The sequence below is a fragment of the Zonotrichia albicollis genome, chromosome Z (assembly GCF_047830755.1).
Source record: "Zonotrichia albicollis isolate bZonAlb1 chromosome Z, bZonAlb1.hap1, whole genome shotgun sequence".
NCBI lineage: Eukaryota > Metazoa > Chordata > Aves > Passeriformes > Passerellidae > Zonotrichia > Zonotrichia albicollis.
This window is the reverse complement of record NC_133860.1, coordinates 18617422-18641632: the sequence shown is the minus strand read 5'-3', so window position 1 is coordinate 18641632 and position 24211 is coordinate 18617422. Positions and strand designations below refer to the sequence as shown.

Genomic DNA, 24211 nt, shown 5'->3' with positions numbered 1-24211 from the left:
ACTTAAAGTAATGTAACCACTTTTCTAATAGCAGTTCTGACCTTTTCTTCCCTTAGTTTGAACAAATGCTAAAGCTGGCTCAGCGTTCAACAGATGAGCTCTTCAGTATTGCACTTTACAATTGGTTGATACAAGCTGACTTGGCGGACAAGCTGTTACAGGTGAGCTTGTCTATACACAGTGAACTGGGAGAGGTAATAATGCTTAAAAGGCAGGGAAGAGCAAGAGTATAACTGTTGTCTTTCTGATGTCTGCAGGTTACTGCCCCCTTTTTGGAGCCCTACCTGGTGCGGATGACCAAGATTGACCAAAACAAAGTCCGCTATATGGATTTACTCTGGAGATACTTTGAAAAAAACAGAAATTTTAGTAATGCTGCTAGAGTCTTGGCCAAGTTGGCTGACCTCCATAGGTATGAATTACATGTGCTCTATTGTACATATATTGAGGTAACTAGGGAAAAACCGAAAAAACCAAAATCAAAACATTTTGTTTAAGTACATTTTAAAAAGGAGGTTTTCTAAGAAAACTAAAAACAGGATGTGTTAGCTTTAAATCTAGGCAATTACTGGAAATCAGTGATATTGTTTATTTTTGTATTATACATTACTTAACAATGTATTTCCTGTAATTACAACTTATTAAGTGTCCAGTTCTTATTGAGAAGTACACTAGAACTGAGCTTGCAGCAAAGATGGGGCTATGTGGTTGGATTGCGTCATGCATGATTTACTAAAATCTGGAAAAGGCACATATTACTTCGCAGAGTCTAGCTAGAATATAACTAACCCTCAAATAATTATATTAAGTACTCATTTTATTATGAATATTTATTTTGCAGCACAGAAATTTCTCTTCAGCAGCGTCTTGAATACATTGCACGTGCCATTTTGAGTGCCAAAAGTTCCACTGCTATATCCTCTTTAGCTTCAGATGGTGAATTCCTACATGAACTAGAAGAGAAAATGGAAGTAAGAAAAAATACTAATCTAAATTACTCTGTAAATGCATTATTTCACTTTGTCTCATTGACACGTAACAGTTTTACTACCAGTTCTGTATAAATGGATTTATTTGCTTTCATCCTGCAAAGTTAGGCAGATGAAAATAGACTTAATGGTGTAAGTGGCAATATTTCTACATTTAAATAAGCTAAAGTTAATTCTGGGTGTATTTTTAAACTATGATTAAATTAATTGAATCTTGAAATACTGAATTTTCCTTTTAAACAAGGTTGCAAGGATCCAGCTTCAAATACAAGAAACATTACAGCGGCAGTATTCCCATCATTCTTCAGTACAAGATGCAATTTCCCAGCTTGATGCTGAGCTGATGGATATAACCAAGGTGATTGAAATTTCCTTGTGTTAAAGTCCAGTTTATCAAATTTTGGGAGGAAAAAATGTTTTGCAAAGAATGATTCTATATTGACTAGGAAGAGTAATAGGCAGTTTATAATTCCTGGTGTCAATGTCTTTTACCCTGGACTGTAATTTTCTGTATTGCAATAGTACAGATCATACTTGCAGTCTTTAGTATTTTTATTTCTTTCATATGTTTATCTTCATTATGACATCTCTTGCATTTCTTCACTCATAGAAAAAAATTAATGGAAAATTAAGTTTTCATTTTAAATTCATATAAAATTTAGTGTTGTTTCTAAGAAATGAAACTAAACGTAGCAAAAAAAATTAGTGGTTGACAACAGTTATGTTGCATATTTACTAGTCTGTCAGACAAAATAAGAAACAACTGATTTTTAAGATTTAATTTGATCTTACATGAAAAGTAAAGATTGGTTGGTAATTTTTCTTTCAGCTGTATGGAGAATTTGCTGACCCTTTTAAGCTCTCGGAGTGTAAGCTTGCAATTATACATTGTGCAGGTCATTCTGATCCTATCTTGGTGCAAACTCTCTGGCAGGAAGTCATTGAAAAAGGTAGGTCTTAATGGAGTAGGAGTTGTGATATCTCTCTTGTCCTTTACCATCAGTTAGTAATTCACTCTCTGTTCCTGTTGTTTTTGATTGTTTGGAGGTTTTTTCCCCTCTTGGTTTTTGGGCTCAAGTTTACCGTTGTGCTAACAGCATTGATCAGAGATCTAAGGGAAAAGCTGTGTGGTGTGGGTTTTTTGTGGGGGTCTGGAATGTGGTTTTGTTTGTTTGTAGTTTAAGTAGGTTTGCATGGAACTCCACAGAAGCATAAAGACTTAAAAATGTACATGCAAACACACCAGAAAAAGTTGTATTTTTACTTCCATGTGCTGATTTTTTTGTTGACAAGAGTGTAAGATTTTAATTTATTATTTATAAATTTAGGTGCCTCAGTGTAATTTTGTATAAATGTGGTACTTTTCCTGAAGTCCTCTCTAAGCATTTTTTTTTCCTTTCCAGAGTTGAGCGACAGTGTGTCTCTGAGCCCTGCTGACAGAATGCAAGCACTTTGTCTGAAGCTGGCATTGCTTGGAAAGATCTATGCTGGCACACCCCGCTACTTTCCTTTAGGCAAGTTGTTAGCCTGCATAGTAAATAAGCATATGTGTTTGATGGATGAGTTTCAGCTTTTTTTTATTTTACTCTTAGAAAAATTTTAAATAAGAAATGTTTCTCATTTTTTAATCTCAAAAGAAATGGCAAATAAATGAAGTTTAGGTGGCAGCAGCAGTTACTTTTTAGAAAGTAGTAAAGTTTGTTTGCATCAAAGCACGAAGTACAAAATGTGTATTTATACATTTAAGATTTTAAGCAAGCACATTTATCTGCTGTCTCTTGAAATTCTGTATGAACCATCTGCCATCTGATGTAGATTCTGAAAATTATTCGGGAGATTTCTGGATAGTTTTTAGAATTTCTGATTTTCTGATGCTCATATGTTTTGACAATGTGCTGTTATATAAAAACCTGGCAAATATATTGTTCAGCAGTAAATCTTATTTTATAATACTAAAATAATGTGCAACTAACATTAAATATGAACATTTTGTGCTGACCAATACACTGTTAATTGTTACAGACACTTAAACAAGCTTCAGGCTATTCTAGCAAAGGTAGTCATAGTATGTGTTTTGTGTAGAAACAAAAGTTACTGAATTTTTCTCAACAGCATAGTTGCAAGGCAAAACGGTAAGAAAGTACTAAGTGTGAGTAATCCTTGCCATGCACTGCTGATAGTAAATTACTCTTAAATGCGTTTGTTTCATAGACTCCCAGTAACAAGTTGGAATCTGAATGTTCCCTCATTTATGTCCTCCAGATTTTCTAGTGCAGTTTCTAGAGCAACAAGTCTGCATTTTGAACTGGGATGTAGGTTTTGTAACATACACCATGCAAGAAATTGGAGTGCCATTGCCAAGGCTGCTTGAAGTGTATGACCAGCTGTTCAAAGCACGGGTAAGGAAAATTGCACAAAATAAAAATTCTATGTTCAACTATTATCAAGGTCTCTCTTTAATGGGAAACATGAAATAATATAAGGAAGGATATAACAAAGTATACATTCAAAACTTTGCTTTCTTTACTCAAAGACTTTTAAAAGGCTGCATTTTCTCCCTGTAAATAAAATCTGTGGATTTTATTAATTTCAGTACCCAGAGCATGATGAGGAAATTTGTTAATTCTTTTAGTTCATCTGGAGCTAGTTTAGGATAAAATAGCATTAGAATTCTTATGTTGCAGAAGGAACAGCATGTATTGAGTATATTAATTTTATTTGTTTCCTAATAATGTTTAAAATTTGTTGTATTACTAAATCTTCTCTGATCCATTAATGCAATAAGCAAAGAAGTTTGACTTTGTGGAAATGGAAAACTGAGTTAAATTTATGTATATTTACTATGTTATTTAAAATAATGTTTAAATGTAGGCCTAAATATAGATGAAAGTAGAATTCCTGTTAATCTAACTTTCTTGATACAATAAATAAATACTTGCACAGCTGGCAGTTCCTGTACACACGACACACTTTTTTTGTCTTCTTCATATTTTTGTCCTTAATATTTTGTGGTTTGTTTTTTTTAAGGATCCATATTGGAGTAGAATGAAAAAGCCTTTGCACCTGTTGGAGTGTATTCATGTATTACTGTCAGGATATGTACAGGATCCAAGCAGAGTACCTATGAGGTAAAAGGACAGCTATATCCTAATGAATAGTGAAACATAAAATATTCTAAAATGCTTCACTCTAGCAATTCCCAAAGCTTTTCTTCTTTAGGGTGAAATTAATATTTTATTCCTAACACTTGTTATTCAAAACCATTTGGTAGAAACTTGTTGAAGTCTGCCTACTAAACTACTTCAAAGGTAATTTTCGTCACATCACTGAAGATACTTGAGGAACTGAGAGGATTATTTTGTGATTTTTGGCAATATACTTTAAGGACTAGTTCAGACAAATCTGTTGCAGTGCGTGAAAGTGGGGGAAAACACAAATTGGGCATTTTGTAACTGAAACAGTGAAGTGTTTCATGTACAAATTCTAGAAACTCTAAGTTACTCTAGGAAAGAGAAGATTAAACATTGGGATGGATCTTCCGCAATTGTTTATAAGAGGTTGATGATGAATCAGTCTTCAAGACTGAAATTCAGCTTAATTCACATCAGAAAGAAATTTAGGTGTAATAATAGAAAAAGAAAGCGAGAAAGATAGCTAAGTACTTTAAAAAGTTGCCTGCGTATCACCTCTAGCTTTGACAATTTTTATTTGAATAGACTATATGAACTTCAGTCAGAACTATCTTGTCTCAAAAACAAAAACCAGAACTACACAAAGTCTTGATAACGCTTCTAAACATAGATATTGCTGATTCTTTTGAAAAATGTACATAAAATATCCCCTGTTCACATACAGTTTACTTCTATTTTTTATCACTTTATTGGTCTTTTATGGTTGATTGATTTAGATACTCTATTACAACTTCAGTGAATGCTGTCTGATTTTAATACTTCTTTCAATAATACATTGAGATTTCATTATAATTTATGACATTTAAACTGTTATCTACATTAATAACTTATACATTGGCCATAATAATATCTAAAGTAGTATCTAAATATTTCACATTGCTGTAAACTGTGTCATGCTTTTAAAGTATTTAATATCAGATAAATAGTAATGAGTCATCTATTTTCCCATTATGCCTTAGTCACAGGCATTAGATTTCAAAAATTAATTTCTCTTAATAAATAGTGAAATACTTAAAAGTAGCTGACAGATGTCTTACTGATACACTATTCCATTGCAACTCAAAGAATGCTCATGTTCTAGTTCAGCTGAATTCTGAGACACAGGATTAAAAAGGACCTCATGGTTATTCTGTGTTTTGTTTGCAGGCGACGATTCACAAATGTTTGCTTGGATGCTGTTAGTTGCTACCTGGTTGAACTTCAGTCTATGAGCCCCACACTAATGGTGCAGACTACTATTGGGAATTTTAAATCTCTACAGGCCAAGTTAGAACGGCTTCACTGATTGTCTAATACAAGAACAGAATCATTAGTGCAGGTAATAGAAACTGAAATAAAGGCTCCAATGTTGGCACTGAATTACGAACAAACAAATCCTCAGAAAGAAAATCCTGAGAGAGTTTTCTCCTGCCATGTTTATCAAATGTGTGGCCTGTATTCATGCGCTTCCTAAAAGTATCTACAAATTGTAGAATGTAAATGTGACAAATGGAGTTTCTTTTACTTTTACTACTACTAGGTTTTGTAACGATAGAAAGCTTTTTTTTATACTGTTGAAATAAAATACATTGTGTGATCTTTGCCATGGGGATAAAAATATTTCAAAAATATTTTCTTTTTCTTTGTTTTAAATAATGGGGAAAAGCAAATTATTTCCCCTATTCCATCTTCATATGTTGTATCTGTTAAAATCAAATAAAGAAGTCAAAAAATGACTTCTGTCTACTTTTATTATGTGCACACTAACACCAAATTGTATTCACACCTAGAATCACCTCCCTTCCCTGCCGCCCACGGGGCTCTGGGTGCAGCCCAGGACAGGTTTGGCTCTCTGGGCTGTGAGTGCCATGGCTGGGCCATGTGCAGCTTCTCTCTCACATCTCACACACATGTGTGGGACCATCTGAAAGGCTTTACAGAAGTCCAGACAAATACCATCTGTATCCCTTCATTTATCCACTGTTGTAGTCACTCAGTCATGAGGGTTACCAGGTTGATCATGCAAGGTTACCCTTGGTGAAGCTGTGCTGGTTGTCCCAAATCACCTCTCTGTCCTCCAGGTGCTTCAGCACAATTTCTAGGAGAACCTGTTTCATGATCTTCCCAGGCAGAGAGAGGAGGTTGACATGTTAGTTGTTCCCAAGGTGGCTTTTTCTTCTCTTTCTAAAGATGGATACATTTTCTTCAGTCACTTGAGACTTCACTTGACTGCCATGACTTTTCAGTTATCATGGAGAGTGGCTTGGGAACTACATCAGACAATGCTCTCGGGACCCTGGGATGCATCTCACCAGGCTGTACAGACTTAGGGAAATTCAGGTGCCTCAGGTCATCATGAACCTGATCTTCCCTTGCAGTGGGAAGCACTTTGCTCCCCCAGTTGCCATCCTGCTGTCCATCAACACAAGAGGTGTGGGAAGAGAGGTTTCCATTGAAGACTGCAGCAAAAATGTGGAGAACCTCAGCCTTCATCAGTTAACAATTCTCCATCACTGTTTATCAGAGGTGTTACACCTTTCTGGCCTTCATTTTCTAGTTCACATACCTGTAGAAGCCCTTCTTTTTATTCCTTATGTCCCTTGCCAGGTTCAGTTCCAGCTTCTGGAAAGCCTTCCTTACCTCATTCCTACATAACCAGTCTTTCTCTATACTCTTCCCAGGTTCCCTGTCCTAGTTTCCATTATATGTGCTCTTACTTCTTTCCTTTTAGTCTGATCAGCAGTTCCCTAAACTGCCATGCTGGTCCCTAGCTTCCCTTGCCCAATTTCTTGTTCCTGGGGATTGCTAGGTCTTGTACACCATGGAAGACAAAAGAATCCATTAGAATAGGGTTTTAATCCATCAGCCTCAAGGTTATAGGCCCAGCACACTTCCAGTACTTCACCCTGCTCATTCCAGTGCCTCTCAAGGACATGGGACCCCCATCAAAGTGCCTTTGTCCAGACAACAGGAATGAAAATTGTTGGAGAACAAGGGCATCAATCCTGCTGCTTCTCACTTGCTGAGCGCTCTACAGCACCTTTACTATGAAATAGGATTGCTCTAAAATTTTGCTTAAAGTACATTTCTTTTCCTCTCAACTACCAAATACATTCTGGTGATTTTAAGCCAGCAAATCATTGATGTAATATAAAAATTAAAATACAACTCTTTTTTACCTTGTTAGATGAAAAAAAGTGGTGAAATATTAGAATAAGCTTTTCTTCTTTGTCGGTGTTAAAAACTTGAAAAGTATTTAAATAGAAGTAGTCCTGTGTGTCCTGGGAAAAATATTTGCTTCTTTCCATGTAAAATAGGGCATCTTTAAGTATTAGAAGTTACCTTCCGCTAAGCTATGTTTCATACCAAGGAAACCATGCATTTACCCTGGTCTTGTTAGTGCAGTTCACACAAATAATGTCCAAAGTCTTGCCTGATCTATTTAACTAAATTTCAGTATTTGCATAAAAATATGTTGTGTTCAGCCACATTCTGTAATCTGTGACTACTAGACAGATTTCTATTTTCAGATTTGGAAAAATAACTGAAAAGTTTTGCACAGACACAAATCACAGATTTGAAGTTCAGCTCTTTGGATTTTTTCTCCAGTTAATGGAATAAGTATTCCTCTGGAAATATTGCAAATTTATCAAAGTAGTTGTATTTCAAAGTGTATCACAAGTTACCTCTGATATTTTTCAGATGACAGCAGGTAATTCCAGAATACACATAACCTTTTATTTTCATAACACTTGGTCTGCTCTCAGATGGAGAAAGGATAGGTTCTGTTTCTCAATTTAAATTTTGAGGTGTGTGGGATCAGAGGGGAGAAGGGTGGGTTAATGCAGTAGATTAAATGAAGGATGGTAATCACAGGGAAGTAACAGGCAAACATGAATGTGAAACATTTCTCATTAACAATATTATCAATGTATCTTTTTTTTTTTTTCTTCTGTAGCTTTCAAACAAGACTGTGATTAGGGAGGGGTGGCAGAAGGTGGGAACAAGGGGGAGTTTTAAAGAATAGCTGCTTTAAGCAAATCAAGGGTATTTCTTCAAGGTGATAAAATATAGTGACAGCTTACCCTACTTGTATTTCACCTTTTTGTGGTTTAACCCCTTCTAGCAAGTATGACACAGCCACTTCTCACTCCCACTCCCCCTTCCATAGGATGGGGGAGTTGGAAAAAAGGTAAAATCCATAGGCTGACATAACTGTTTAAAAATTGAAAAAAAGGTAAAGCAATAATAACAAAAGAGAGGTAACAGAAAGAGAGGAATAAAACCCAGAAACACAGACATCATGCAGTTGCTCACCATGAATTGACTGGTGCCCAGCCTGTCCCTGAGTAGTGACGGGTTCCTCCCACCCAACTGCCTCAGATTATATACTGAGCATGACGTTCCACGGTGTGGAAAATCCTCTTGGCCAGTTCACGTCCACCCTCCTGTCTGTGCTCCCTCCTGTCTTTTGTGTACCTGATGGGTGGCAGAGCACAGGACACTGAAAACTCCTTTATTTAAAGTAAGTACCTATGGTGCAACAGCTGAAGCATCAGTGTGTTATCAACATTGTTCTGCTAAATCAAAAACATAGCACTACACCAGCTACTTGGAAGAAAGTTACCTTTATCTCAGCTGAAACCAGGACAACCTGAATTTCAGTAATTCCTGAATTGTATAGAGAACACCGATCTCTTACAGCTATGTCTCCTGCTGTTACTCGTGCCCCTCATCCCCAAATACTGATGCTGATGCAAATTGTCCCCCACAGCCACTGCTGTATGCTCTGTTCCCTGTGGGCTGTTGCCAGAGGCAATCCATGATGTCTGGTTTTCCCCACTGTGGGAGTTGTGTTGGTCATCAAGTCTCAATAGTCAGTTTTCTTGACATATGAGAGTTCACAGAAGCCTAAAATTATCTGAGTTTGAAGGGATGTTAGAGATTAAATAGCTCAACCCCTCTGCCATATGCAGGGATACCTTCAACTAGACCAGGCTATTCAGAGCCTTATCCAACCTGGCCTTCATTGTTAGCAGGGATGGGGCATCGTCATTCCCACTGGGTGACCCGTGCCAGTGCCCTCCCCACTCTCAAAGGATTTCTTTCTAACATCTAATGTAAATATTATCACTTTTAGTTTAAACCTCTTCCTCTTTGTCCTACACACTCTTGCAAAAAGTCCCATTTTCCTCTATTTTATAAGCCCCTGTTAAGTACTGATTTGCCTCAATGAGGTTTTCACAGAAGTTTCTCCAGGCTAAACAAGCCCAGCGCTCTAAGCCTGTCTTCATAGGAAAGGTGTTCCTGCTTTTGAGATCGCTGCGCTCCTTTGGACCCTTTCCAACTGGTCCAATGTCCTTCCCGTGCTGGGGACCCCCGAGCTGATGCAGCGTCCCAGGTAGGTTCCCACCAGAGCGGAGAGGCCGAATCCCCTCCGTCACCCTTCTGACCACGCTGCTGTGAATACAGCCCAGGATGCCGGCACCTTTCTGGGCGGCGAGCGAGCCTCCCAGCGGCCTCGCCAAGCCGGCATGTTCAGAGATGCGGGGCGACCCCCGAGCCGAGTGCTGAGCCCGCCCGGGCCGCACGGGCAGGGCCGCCCTGAGCGCCGGCACCGTCCCGCCGGGAGCCGCGGGGCGGGCGGGGCTGCGGCTGCGCTCTGCGCCGGCCCGGCCCGGAAGCTGCGGCAGCGCGGGGCGCGGGGCCGGCGGCGGGTCGGCCCCTTCAGCAGCCGGGCTCCGGCGAGCTAGCGGCGGTCGGGGCACGCAGCTCCTCCCGCCGCTCTGCCCCGGGGAAGGAGCCCGCCCCGGGGGCCGCCCTGAGCCGGGAACAGGCGGTGCGGTTGCCGCGGGTGGCGCCCTTCGGCGGCGGGGGAAGCCTGTGCCGCCCCTCGGTCCCCGCGCCAGGCCGGCGCCCCTGCCCTGCGGTTCCCGATCTCCCGCCGGGCGAGGCTGCAGGACGTTTTCCACGTCTTGTGCATTTGTGGAGTTCTTAACGATGTACTTGCAGCTTCTCTCTCTCGACTCTTTCTGAGCGAGCGTGACCCGCTCCGCTGAGCAGCGCATCGCCCGTCAGCTGCCCGAGGAAGATAGTTTGGAAGTACGGGTTAGCATCAGCTCTCTTTGTGTTTAGCAGGAAGCTGCTAGAGATGGTCAGGACTTTCCGTGTGAATTCCTCTCCTCTGCACCTACTTCCAGATAACAAAACCTTCTTTTTCTTTATTTTTTTTCTTTTCCTTCAGTTTCTCTAGAAATGCGTGGAAAAGCCTTAATTTGCTTTTCTGTATAATGGTTTAATGGTTACCTAGAGGCTTAGTTGGAATGGAGATTAAGCTAGATGTGCTCGTCTCTACGTGTATCAAGCAAAGAAAACCATGGCCCCGCATATCATGGGTTGGACAGGTAAGTGTAAAAAACTCTTTGAGTTTTAATTGTGTAATTCTTTGCACTTCCACTTTGCTTAGGAGGGTTTAAAAACAACCTCAGGAAGTATTAGGAGTTATAAAATAAATTACTTTTATCTTACTCATCTGAGTCTGGAGATTTAAAATTTCTCAGGGAAACTGTGCAGAGCCATTTTTTTTTTCCTACCCCAAAGACTCAGAAGAGCTTAGATGAGATTGGTGTTTTGATGGTTATAGTTTTTCATAACGTTTTTTACAATATATTGTGGGAAATGTGAATGATTCTTTTTCCTCGTTTTATCCTGCCTCTCTTGAAAGACACACTTCTTAGACTTCTTTCATAAAATCAAACTAAATCTTTTTGTTCTATGATTTGAATTTAAGTAGGTAGCAATTTAATGTTGATTTTCTTTTCGATTGAAGTCACTGGCAATTATCTCACTAAATTAAACAGTACAGGACAAGATAGCTAATGTACAATTTTTGCAATTTTAGCAGGTAGTTTAGCAGAGGTACTTTGAATAACTTTTTAATAGTGACTGTAAGTTTGGTGTTTTGAAACCTGTGAATCAAATTCATCATCACTGTAGGTCCATGCTGGATATAATACACTATAAAGCAAATATGCCAAAGAATGAGATTAGTATGACAATTGCTGCCTTATTGTACTTTTTAAAATTATATTTTCCCTAATTTTTTTTCTCTGCATGATTCTGTTCGTCTGTGTAGAAAACAGAATTTTGAAAAATTAAATGCTCTTTTTATTCTTTCAATAGGAAAAAGAGGCTGTTTTTCTTCTAGATGGTAAACATATAAATGAAATTAACTTGTCGTCAGGGAAGACAAAGAAGAAAATCCCTTCGCTGCAGTCATTGTTGAAAAATGTGGTTGTCTTAACAACATCAGGAAATGGTTAAGTATAACATCTTACACACAATAAGCTCAGATTATTTTATTTATATTTGTAACAGTGTGAAAAGGCAGATATCTAAAGGATCTGCTAGTTCACTTAAAACTGTGGCTAAGATGGAAGAGAAGTAATTTTAAGTAACTTCACAGTAATATCCTTCAAAACTTCTCTCCCCCAATGAACACAGCTGCTTGGTTGGCCGGAATACTTACAACAGGAGAGCTCTTTCTTTGGAATAAAGATCAGGACTGCTTGAAAATTGTACCAGCAATCGAAGAGTCCAAAAAAGTAGTAGCAGGAGCACAAGGTAGGTTTTTTTCAATTAATCCTGTGAAAAAATGGAATAAAGGGAAAGTTATTTTCCTTTCTTTAAAAGTTATTAAATGAGCAAAACTGTATTCTTACGTTGTTTTGCATTTGTATAATTTGTTTGCTAGCTAAACTTTGGCGAATGTCATTTGAGTGATACAGGTTTTTAATTTAGTGATCCCTTGTAAACAGTTAATTTTCAGATACTGTAAGTGTATTCTTTAATGGTTAATTTTTTACTGTAAAACATTCCTGACTAGGTCATCAGTTAGGGCAGCTGTACATTTGATGTAAACAGTATATGGATAATTTGAAGCTGATTCTCCGGGTGGGCTTTTATGGCAAATGCTAGCTGAAAAGAATAAAATACAGACACGTATTTGCAAACTTAAGTATCAAATATTTTCTTGTATTGGATAGCATCACTGATACCAGCTTCTAAAGTTAAGTCTTGCACAAGAAATTGTGTCATTTCAGGGAAGATCAGTAGTATATCTAAGAGCTAAAAGTAATCCATAGTAGAGCACTTAGGCTGTCCCAGGAAACATCTCTAATGGTTGAGTGTTGTGGAAAAGATAATTCATAGGATGCATAGACATGAACATCCATCTGACTTTACTGCTGCCCAAGCCTGCTATCAGTCATGAAGCTGGAAATTACAGATACCTAACAGGACAGCTTGGATTTCTAGTTATAGATGAGAAGAGAAATTTACATTCTCTATTCTTTTTAGTTCTATGTCTAACAAAGGAACAGAAACTATCCTGGCACATTGTTGTGTTTTGTTTTTTTTTTTCCTCCAGAGTGTTTAATGAGATTGTACTTGTATGTATCTGGAGATGGCAGAAAGGTACTGTTAACTACTCCTACAGCATGTACCTTTTTGTGGGAGAGTACAGAGCATGAAAATACAGCCTTTGGTAAAAACTCTCCTGGGCGTTGGACGCAAGTTTTAACTGATGAATCAGTCATACTGCCTTCTACTGACGAAAAAGAAATTGGAGTGGATGCTGCATTCATACAAAATGAGGTAAAAAAATAAACCCCAAGGCAATTATTTTATTTCTTAATTAAATTAGAGCCGCAAAAGCTGCAGTGAATTTTGAAAGCAATGTCTGCCTCTTTGGCATTTTGCATAGGCTTAATATTTCAGTTCATGTTATATTTGATGACTGTGTAAGAACAGCCATACTGGATCAGATCAGAGTTTCTGGCCCACTTACATTCTTGCTAGCCTTTACATTTCTGAATGACAACATTGTGTTATTTAATCGGATTTGTAATAGCTGTTGATCTAAATATGTAGATAATTAAAGAGAAATTTGTGTATGACAAGCCTTTTGGGGATGTTTTGATCCTGTTCTCTTTTTTTACAGGTGCTAGGTGATTGCTGTTTGTGTTCTTTTGTATTTTACTCTGGCGAGTGTTTGGTGCTCACATTTTTGATTCTTCGATGGCATGAAAATACCTTTAAAAATGTTAGGTAAGTTCAAAGATATCTGAAGTTACAGCAGCATCAGGAATATTTAATTAGTTTTTTAGAGCTGGGATTCAGAGATGCAACTGAACACATTTACATGGATGTTCCATTAACCTATGGTTATAAGCACTTATTTATGTTTATGTATGGATGTTTCTCTCCTGTCCTTTACATGTCCCTTGTAAAATGTGTTTAATACAACAGCATTTATTTACATATTCCATACTTCATTATTATCTCACACCTAGATAACACTGGGAATATTTGTCATTCTATGTGGTTAGTTATGTATGCCTGTTGACACATGAGTTTTAGTTTCATTGTTTTTTGCATGATGATGATAGAATGTATTTTTCTTGTTTCTTCTTATATTGCTTATATGTTTTTTTATTTTCCTTTATTTCTTGTACTGTACAGCCATGAATGCCTTGACTACCTCTTCCTCTTCATTATGTGGATTTATTGGTTTTCTGTTCCCCTTTTCATTTCTTTTGCTTGATGTGAAAGTGTGTGTGTGCATTTCTTTACCTGGATTTTTGGGGCCAAGTATTGAAATAGTTGTACTGATGCAACCACTTAAAAATGCTGTTGAGTAATAATCTGGAGCACATGTATAGTCCATTCCTCTTCCTGGGTGCACATATGCCCATGAGTTTAAATGGATATGCCCTCTGGCATATGTTTAAATGGATATGCAGGTGTTATTAAAATAACTTGCCAGAATTTTGCCCTGCACATGATATGGTACAATTGCTTTTGTTATATGAAGTCCTTTTGATACTTAGTAATGATGTTCTGCTTGACCTAATCTTCAGTTTATCAGTGGCATGATAATTCCTTTCTGATGCTATATAAAAAATGAAACAGAGCATAATATACCCAGTGCAGAAATGCATATGTATGTATGTATGTAGCTAGCTAGCTATCCACACCATAGTAATTGCAGCCTGAAATTGTAGCTATATTTCTCAGACATCTTACTCATATTTTCTTATGTCAGCTCGCGCTTAGTTTCATTGCTTGCTATTATTTTATTGAATTCATTTTTGCATATTAATCCTTTTTTTTTGTCAGTTAGATGACATACTTCAAGACAGATTTTGTCTTGTGTTTTCTGTCATGTTTTGAATCTTTATAGGATCACAGAATGGTTTGGATTGAAGGAGACCTGTAAAGTTCACATAGTCCAGCCTCCCTGCCATGGGTAGGAACCCCTTCCACTAGATCAGTTTACTGGAAGCATAATCCAACATATCATTGAACACTTCCAGTGATGGGTCATCCACAGATTTTTTGCTCAGAGCCATGTATTGTTGATTTTCATATTCTGAATATTCCTGTGGTGAATGGTGTTACAGGATCTGGGGAAGTTGTTTCTGGCTAGAATGCAAGTGCCTCTATTATATGTCATTGATGCATATATTTGCATGTTCTAGACTTATAAATCCCATAAAAATCCCATTCCATAAAAATAAGTGCTCCTAGTGCTCAGACATAATTTTTGAACCTGTGTAAGTACAAAATATTTTTTCATTTGTAAGGCATTTGACGAAAAACAGGTGGGTTTTTTTTACTAGCTCATGCTTTATATGGTTTTGTCTTGCATGGTTTTCTACTGTATAGGAATAATCCCATTCTGCAAAATGAGGTAACCACTTGGTTTTGTTATCTTTTTGTTGGTATTCAGTTCTTTGCCATACCAGATCCAGTGGGTACAGCAGATTTGTTCTCTTGTTAATTTGGTTCCTCAGTGTGTGTCTGTAAAGTCAAGAGGAGCTCTGCTATGTGCATTTGCAGGAGATGGGCTTCTGCTTGCAGTAGCTGTAAATCAAACTGATCCAAAGGTATGTATGACAGTGCATCATTTAAGCTAAGAGTTCCATTTGAATGAAGTGGTAACAAGGATTCAAAAACACAGTTTTGGGATGATTTTAGCACTTACAAGGGAACCTGAAATTATATTTACGTTGATATCCCTAGCTAAAAACTTTTACTACAACTCAATTGTTTATGTGTGGTGTTCAGTAGAATGAGATCCTGTCATTTCTAAGCTCTAATATAAAAGAAATTAATTTCAATTGCTGCATCATATCTGCAAAGATTCTTGGTGATTCTCAGTCAAGCCTCAGCCTGACACGTTTTGGACTTCATGATGTTATTCCTATTAATAACTCAGAGGTCAAATTGTAATGTACTTTTTGATGCTAACGATGACAGAGAAAATAAACACATTTTTTTGTTGTACCCAATTGGGATGATGCAATCCTTTAAAGCTCCAGTTGTTAATTATCAGAAAGACTAAAGAAGAGTGGTCTTATATTTAGTGTTTTAGAAAAAAGTTCCATTAAAAAGAATATGGAATTACATATGAAGTATATAATAGTCCTTACTTATATTTCAAGTGTAGAATAATGTGTAGAATTCAATAAATGTTCAAATAGTAATAAATAGTGAAACACAATGTCATTTCCATGTATAATGGTGTTACCAGCCCACCAAATATAATGCATAATTTACTAGTAGACTTTTTTTGCAATAATGGCATTGTGATACAAACATTTATGATGTCTTTATTTTTTCTTTCTAGGCAACTCAGGTTTTGTTTCTGAACACTTTGAATTTTGTAACTGTTTCGGGTAGCCTGAAAGGTTGTAGTAGCAAGAGTAGCATGACCCCGTCCAGGTTCATCAGGTCAGTAAATGACACTGTTTCTGCTGCTGTTGTGGGTCTTTCAGTTTTGTGTTATGGTTGGTTGGTTTATTTTACAGTTCTGTTTGTTTATTTTATATCCTAACCCTCTGATGCTGAAGTTTGACAGAGAAAAAATATTTTTTTACCTGCCCAATTTAGATCTTACTGGGTTGGCGACATGAGTTGGACTCCTGATAGCCTTTTCTTGGCTTGCATGTTAAAACGTGGATGTTTGGTTTTATTGACATGTATGGGGGAATTGCTGACCTTAATTGCTTCTGGATGCTCTGTAGAATTTGGACCAGCACAGTTTATTCCGTTTCATCCTCTAATAACATACAGGTAAAGGGGTTTGAAAAGGTTTATTTGTTTCTGTATTCTGGTCTTACCTTACTTTCTATCATATTTATTATAATTTTGGATAAATGTTATCTTTCAAATTCACTCTTTTGCTTTTCATGTGTCTTTCCAATATCTGTTTCTCATTCATAGTTCTCTTCTATTCCTTATAATGCATTTGTCGTGATGAAAATTGACATTGTGACAATGTAAGTATACATAAAGTGATTTGTTTTCCTAAAATGTTTGAATTTATTAGTAACTAGCACTCTTTTTATGATAAAAGAGGAAATTAAACTTGCCAAAGTACTTAAAGTGCAAGTTTATTTTAATCCTGTGTTATTTCTCTGCTCATTCCTTAATTTTAGATATAGAATCTATGTGAGATATTGTAAATAACATATTTGCATGGACAGAAAGTAATTGGTTTTTAAAATGTTGTTTTGGGATTCTCTGGATCTAAGTTCTGGGATTATGCTGCTGGATGCATGAGAGAGTAGAAGGATCTTTGAACACACTTTAGCATAAAATGAAAGTAACACAGTCTAAATAGAGAAAACAAAATAGAGTCTAAACTTTATTTTTTTAAATCTTATTAACTTTGCATGCCTTAAACCAAATAGTGTTTGAATATAAAAGCTGGTGAAGACATTCAAAGCAGTATATTACCTTCTTACCCTATCTGATTGAAAAATCAGATACTAAAATATATTAAATACATGAATTATGATGATATATTGAATATATGCAGCCACGTTTTCTTTTTTTAAATAAAACAGTGTGTTATGTAGCTAATATTGGAATACCTGTAATTATACAGTTTTCTGGAACTCGGTAAGGAGGGATTTCTGTATAATAAAAACCATTCTGAAAGAGAAGACATCTGTGTTTATAAAATTTTTCTATTGGATATCTGAACGGATGCTGAAATTATAAGATTCAGATTTTCAAGGGGTTCTTTTCTTTCATATATTACTTAGCCTAGCCCTTCAAATTTCATCTTCAAGCATTTGTCATACAAAGTACATGCTAGATAAAAAAGTGTGATATAGAAATTTAGACTCTAATTATGAAAAAATACAGTTACTACTAATGAAATAATACATGGATACTAAAAGCTGATTTTAATTTATTTAAATTGAAAAAAATTGTGGTTGTAGTAAAATACTAGCATCTTGCAAGCATAAATAGTTTTATTCAGAGTGCTCATCCTGCAAAAGGGTAGACACTTACCTAGGATTCTGAAGGGATTTATTTGGATAGTTGATTGCGTGGTATTACATGTTCTGAAATTATTCTGTTCATGATTATTACATATGATAGTTGCCTCTTAATTTTTGATATATTTCTGTTTTAGACAGCACCACTCTTGTTGTCGAGATTCCAGCCAGTCTCTTGGTTCTTCAGATTCTGAACGTGACCTCCTGAGACAGAGATTCTCTGTTGCTTCACACCCAAGACTACCCTACCTCATTGTCTCTGATGGATACATGATAACACTGCTAAGATTTCCTAACAACTTTTCACCATCAGGATTTATGAGATCCCTTTTGCTTGATTCAGCCCAACAGCTTGAAAACGTCCGTCAGAATTTGCTGAACTTCAAGGTAGGATTTTGAACTATTTTGTAGGTTTTTAAGTGAAAAATTTCAGGTACATGAAAAAGTGTAAATTGAAGACTTAAGTACCTTTGAATTATAAAGTTGTTTATAATTATATATAATTTATATAGTTATATATATATTTAATTATATATAATTATATATCATTATATATAATTAATATATTTATGATTTTATCATTCAAAGATACTTGGTCTTTGTGTTTATACCCGCATTGATCTGCAAAGCAATGAATACAGATTTCTTGAAATTTTATTCCTTCGATGTCTGGGTGATATTTCAGGAAAATGTAGAGAGGGACAGTTTGGGCTGTCACTATATTATTTTTCTGGGACTATAAAAGAAACATGGATTTCTATATCTGTAGAGTTGGTTTGGGATGTTGACAGATGCTATGCTGTTCTCGTCAACTTTCAGAGTGATGCAGAAAGAGTTTGGAAATCCTCTATAACTTAGTCTCTATGGTAGTGCATACATTTGTCCACTGGGTCTTCAGTCAAGGGTGGCAATTAAAGCTTAGTTAAAGCATTTCTGTTTCATTTTCTGTCACTTCTGAATTGAGCTAAGTCTGGGAGAAGGAAAGCCAGGTACCCTTCCTTCCCTTGAGGGAAGAGGTCCTGCAAGTGTTGCTGACCATAGAAGATATAACAGATATTTAGTTAAGAATTTCTGGTTTTGCTGATAAAATGCAGCTTGTCTTCTAATTCAGTTTCTATTCTGATTTTTGGAGGAGTGAACTATCATGGTGTTCCTGTATAAGCTAGAATAGTGGGCAAGGATTTGAGGATTTAAAGAAATATGTTACTAGTAAAAATGCAGAAAAACCCTACATACAGGTAAATTTCTACGGCTTTCTTAGGCATCAAGAAAGCAGATTCTCACAGTACTAAAGCTCTCTGTGTGAGAGAATTCTGCTTCCCTAAAGCATGATCAAATGGTAGTTTGTTTCTGTGTAGCAGATGCTTGCTGACCTGTTCTCCCTGTCCATCTGGGACTTTTGAACTGAAGCTTTCTACAACAGTAACCAATTTCCTTGACTTGTTTAGAAACTGTCTGTCTTGCAAGAAACTGATAATATGTTTTCTGTTATTGTTAATTCTTTTAGTGTAAAAGAAGATCTCGGTACTTACGATCACTGTTGTCTTTAAAGGCCATGCTTTTAAAACAAGTTCAAAGTCAAAGTTCTATCTTTTCCACCATTCCGAGATTCCTGGAAGAGGACACAACAGAAATGAAAGAGAAAACCATGGATTTGCTGGTACTTAATAGCATTTTTCCACTTACTGTGACATTATGTAGGTTTAAGGCATTCTAAATGGTAATAACTGTGCGGATTAAAAAAAAAAATAATAACAGGTTTATTTATCTTAACTAGTGTTTTAAAATCATTCATTATTCTTATTTTCTTTGTAGACATGAGGAATATGCTTGTTTTCTCAAACTGGTACTTGATATTTATCTTTAAACAAGTCATTCCTTTCAGCGTTCACTTTTTGAAGAATATCTGACAATATACATATATATCAGTTTGTGGTGTTTCAATACATAGAATGGTTTGTGTTGGACGACACCTTAAGGATTATCCAGTTCCAGCCCCCTGACAGAGTCAGGAGCACCTTTCATTAGACCAGGCTGCTCAAAGCCACTTCCAACCTTGTCTTGGACATTTCATGCATAGGGCAGCCACTGTTTCTCTGGGCAACCCATTCCAGAGTCTCAGCACTTTCACAGTAAAGAATTTCTGCCTAATATCTAAGCCTGCCCTCTCTCAGTTTTAAACCAGTGTCCCTTATCCTATCACTATGTGTCCATGTCAAAAATCTCCTTGTCTCTTGTTGCCTCCTTTATGTAGTGAAAGGTGCTATAAGGTCTCCCTGGAAACAAAATACTTTAGCTTCACTTTATAATAAAATGTAACATTAGCTGTTAGATGTACTGAGGCTGTAGACTATTTTAATAACAGTCTTATTCTTAATAAATACGATACTTGTCTTTTTCCTGCGTTTTAGAGGATTCTTTAGTCAGTTCCAAAACTGTTTTGTCTTTTGGAAGAGTTGCCCTGTGATCATAGTTACTGAACAGCCTTTCCCAACTTCATTTCGTGCTTTTGATTTGTTCTTTGAAGCTTTTGAGCTTTTCTTGAATGACTTTTGTATCTTACAGGAATCTGGCAAAATCTCTGTCTTGTACTTGAGGTTTAATGAAGCATGGAGTTTCACTTTATGGTATAAAATCTGCTGCTGGACTGGCAGTATAATTTGTTGTTAGGTAATTTAATTTGTCTGCCCAGCTGTTTTGCAAATAATACTTAATTTGAGATTGAGATGAAACTGCAGTTTATAAAGTGTACTAGCATTTAAGCAAGGTAATTAAGCATAAAAACTTCATTTGAGAGACTGACTAAATGCTGATTCTTTGCAATCTATATGTACTCTCTCTCTCTGTCTCTCTCTCAGTAAACTTGAATTAAGCTGTTGATTTTTTGCTTGTCTGATGTAGGACCTTGAAGAAGAATCAGACAATGAAAAGCAGTTTTACAGTACCACTTCCAGCTTCTATAACCAAAGAATCTATTCATCTGTTGGTAAAGCTGATGAAGGCTGCTTAGAATTTGCATCGATGTTTGATACCATCCATGCAGAAGATTATGTTGAAGAGAAAGATAAATCATCATTGGAACTATATTCCATTCAGAAAAACCTCCTTGGTGCATGGCAGATAGGGATTTCAAAAAATATGGAAGAGAAGGATGCATTGCTGAATTATACGGTGAACTGCATTATCCATTTTTTCAGCATTGTTCAGTTTGTGAAATGTGCTTTGCTAAACCAGGATACATCTTTAAACAAGTCTGTGAAGAGTACTCAATGGATGCATTTTGTCCTGAAATATTTTCAGCAGTGTTTGACTGTCTTGTACTGGCATTCAAGAGCCAGTGTGACTGGGCATGTGGCAAAGCTGACATTAGAAACTTTAAAACTGATGTTTATTCAGCAACAAGATCAGTTGTTCTCAAAAAACCTTCTGGCATGCTTCTGTCTTTTGAAAATGGTTTCTCACATCCTAAGCAGAGTATGTGTACTACAGTATGAGAATTTTTTTGCCTCTCCTGACGGTAATACTCTTGTGGAACTTGACTCTCTCACAGTGCCTGTTTTCTTACTTCTTGATGACAATACTTCTCAGCAGTTTAGCTCACTGAAATCTCTACTTAGAGAATGTCCTCAAGTAAACCATGATGCAAAAACAGAAAAAAGGTATGAATAAGCTTTGCATGGGGAAAAAAAAGTAAATTAAAACCAGGTGATCAGGCCCAGCCATCACAGGTTTATGAAAGGCAGGTCCTGTGTGACCAGCCTGGTCTTCTGTGACAGGTGACCTACTTGATGGATGGGGAGGGGGCTGTGGGTGTTGTGGATATTGTCTACCTGGACTTTAGTAAAACCTTTGACATAGGCTCCCACAATTTTCTCCTGGAGAAATTGACTGCTCATGGCTTAAAAAGCACTCTTTTCTGTGTTGAAATTAATTAATGGCTGATGGCTAGGCCTAGGAAGTGGTGATGAATGGAGGAGTTACATCCAGCTGCAGCCAGTTGCTGTGGTGTTCCCAAAGCCTCAGTACTGGGGCCAGCCCTGATTAATATCTTTATCAATAATCAGAGTGAGGGGATCAAGAGCACCTTCAGTCAGTTCACAAATAACACTCAGTTGGGTGGGAGTGTTGATCTGCTGGAGGGCAGAAGGGCTCTGCAGGAGGATCTGGACTGGCTGCATTAACAGTCTGAAACCAGTGGTGTGAGGTTCAAGTACCAGGTCCTGCCCTTGGGTCACAACAGCCTTGTGCAGCACCACAGGCTGGGGTAGAGTAGCTGGAAAGCTGCCCAGCAGAAAAGGACCTGGGGGTGTATGTTGACAGCAGCTGCACGTGAGCCAGTGTATGCCCAGATGGCCGAAAAGGCCAATGGAATCCTAGCAGCAGGACCAGAGAAGTGACACTTGTTCTGTACCTGGCGCTGGTGAGGCAGCGCACCAAGTCCTGCCCCAGGCCCTGCAGTATCTGAAAGGGTTGTCAAGCATTGGACTAGGCTGCCTGGGGAAGTGGGCTGAGCCTCCATTCCTATAGGTATTTAAAAGATGTGTAGCTGTGGTGTTTAGGAACATGGTTTAAAAGTGGGATAGGCAGTGTTAATGGTTGGAGACAATGATCCTAAGGGTGTTTTTGAGCCTAAGTGGTTCTGTATGATGGAACAAAAATTGTATGAGTTAAATTATAATGAAATATCCATTTGATTTTTTTGCTGCCTTTTACTCCATGAAAGGGCATGATAAACAAAGCATGCAGATTAAGGCTCAGACCTATATTTGAATATAGTTTGGTTATGGTGACTAAACTATAACTGCAAACCAGTTTGGAGATAACTGATGAGTTGACAGCTGACACCAGGCCTTGGCAGTGCAGCATCAATCCAGATATTAAAATTTAGATGCTTTAACTGTCTCTTGTGTGTTTCACTCTTTCCTAGTTGCAAACTATATGGAGTAAGAGTCTGCTCATATGCAGTATGTCAGTGATGTCAGTTTAGTCAGCAAAGTTTATATTCATTATGGATGTGGTGTCTCAGAGCAATAAGAAAAACCCATTTGTAGAAATTAATTTACTTAACCTGTCAGAGCTATTTCTTCCCCCACATAAACTTGACTGAAGAGTGCTGTCCAACTTTAGGGAAAGTATACTGTTGTCCCTGGAGTATTTCTATTCTGCAAAACTCCGGTGAATCAAAGAGTGCTGTTGACATGAGCAGGCTTCTGCTTTCCAGAGATTTAGAACTGAAGTAGCATTGTAACTCACAAATTAATTCCTACTACAGTAAAAGATATTTCTTCAATAATCCTTAAATATAGTACTATGTTCACTGCAAATCTCTTATGTAAGTTTCAGTTGTCTCAGAGAAGATAATCCATATTTTTGATTAATTGTGCTCCATGTGCTGAGCACTGTGCATTTGACTGTGTTAATTATGAACCCAGTTCAAGATACAGATGTGTTGCAGTTTTATGCAAGCTTTTTCAAGTCTCTAGCAATGTGTATTTGCTCGTATTGTTAAACTTACTACATATCTGAGTTGGTACATCTAATAGGACTGTGCTAGGCAACAGGGACTAATATATATTCTGCATATAAACCATATTCTGCAATCTTGTTTTCTTTTTGCTTTTCTGTGTTATGCTTTAATTGTTTTTTAATCAGTCTTGTTTAAAAATATACTCATACCTGTTCTGAGATTTCTCTGTCTGAGATTATTTCATTTACCCATTGTTTAGCTAGCAAGGGGATTAATTTGGGCGGTGTTCAGTTCTTAAGGTAGATTGCTGTGCTTAAGAAAATTCAGAAGAAATAATGGTTTTTTAGTCAAAAATGAGGCAAAAAGTGCTTCATTTTTTGCCTCATCCAAATCAAGAAAGTGGTTGACATAATTTAGTTTTTGGGTGCATAATGCAAAATAAAAGAACATAAGAAATTGATGTAGGCAACTTTGTTAACTCTTGCTTAATCTCATAATATTGTACTTCTTGAATTACAGGTTGACTGTACTATGGCGATTATTGTATAAGAAAGTGGTTTGGTATCAGGTGCAGCTAAAAAGAAAAGTGAGCAAGAATGCAGAAGAGGTTTCTGTTGTCTCATTGCTTTTAAGTCATATACAAGCAACCATCCAGTCTTCAGGAGTGAAATTAGAACAACATCTGAGGATTAATTCTGTATCTGGTTAGTAAAAATGTTAATTGAAAAGTAGGTCCAACTCAACAATTGGTAACTGACTACCAGATTTTTAAAAAGTGATCATTTGGACTTCTCTTAAATTCTTATCATTAATTCTGTCTTAAATACTTAATGTCCTGGTATGTCTGTAGATTGTATTATAATTTTTAGAGTTTGTTAAGCTAAATAAAAAGACTGAATTTACTCTGGTTTACTTTTAGACATGTCCTAAAGAACCTGAACGGAAGATTTTAATTTTGATCTCCTGTGTTGTTTCTTCTGAAGTAAATGGGCATCACAATGTGTCCCTTACTGGATTTCTGTGTGAAAGATTGTTCACTCCATGTGATCATTGTGGGCATGATCATGTTGTATTCTTAAATGTTGTCAGCTTCAACTAAACATCTTAGTGTAACCTAAGGTGCTTGGTAATCTAAGCATATTTATTTTCCAAACAGTATACAGTTGTAGCCTAATTTCTTACACTTTACTGTCCTATGTTCTACCTTCCTTTTGACTTCTACACTACTAA

At 37.0% G+C, this 24211-nt stretch overlaps 2 protein-coding genes across 10 annotated transcripts in view; both read left to right on the top strand.

The window, feature by feature from the left end:
• The window catches only part of NUP155 (nucleoporin 155), a 28499-nt gene extending 22608 nt beyond the window's left edge, over positions 1 to 5891 (top strand). For both annotated transcript variants that reach the window (XM_074532694.1, XM_074532693.1), the window contains 9 exons: positions 57 to 161; positions 258 to 412; positions 842 to 971; positions 1234 to 1347; positions 1819 to 1939; positions 2393 to 2503; positions 3252 to 3388; positions 4017 to 4117; positions 5327 to 5891. In XM_074532694.1, the coding sequence (XP_074388795.1) occupies positions 57 to 161; positions 258 to 412; positions 842 to 971; positions 1234 to 1347; positions 1819 to 1939; positions 2393 to 2503; positions 3252 to 3388; positions 4017 to 4117; positions 5327 to 5465 (1113 nt within the window). In that variant the 3' untranslated portion in view covers positions 5466 to 5891. The remainder of the gene's footprint in view (positions 1 to 56; positions 162 to 257; positions 413 to 841; positions 972 to 1233; positions 1348 to 1818; positions 1940 to 2392; positions 2504 to 3251; positions 3389 to 4016; positions 4118 to 5326) is intronic.
• Positions 5892 to 9835: 3944 nt separating this feature from the next.
• Positions 9836 to 24211, top strand: part of CPLANE1 (ciliogenesis and planar polarity effector complex subunit 1) — a 66532-nt gene continuing 52156 nt past the window's right edge. For 6 of the 8 annotated variants that reach the window (XM_026794614.2, XM_026794613.2, XM_074533098.1 and 3 more), the window contains exons 1-13: positions 9836 to 10267; positions 10404 to 10563; positions 11342 to 11477; positions 11663 to 11782; positions 12588 to 12814; positions 13161 to 13267; positions 14952 to 15108; positions 15852 to 15955; positions 16115 to 16297; positions 17652 to 17901; positions 19022 to 19174; positions 20416 to 21173; positions 23501 to 23685. In XM_026794614.2, the coding sequence (XP_026650415.2) occupies positions 10483 to 10563; positions 11342 to 11477; positions 11663 to 11782; positions 12588 to 12814; positions 13161 to 13267; positions 14952 to 15108; positions 15852 to 15955; positions 16115 to 16297; positions 17652 to 17901; positions 19022 to 19174; positions 20416 to 21173; positions 23501 to 23685 (2461 nt within the window). In that variant the 5' untranslated portion in view covers positions 9836 to 10267; positions 10404 to 10482. The remainder of the gene's footprint in view (positions 10268 to 10403; positions 10564 to 11341; positions 11478 to 11662; positions 11783 to 12587; positions 12815 to 13160; positions 13268 to 14951; positions 15109 to 15851; positions 15956 to 16114; positions 16298 to 17651; positions 17902 to 19021; positions 19175 to 20415; positions 21174 to 23500; positions 23686 to 24211) is intronic. The other 2 variants (XM_026794611.2, XM_074533097.1) reach the window with 2 other exon arrangements.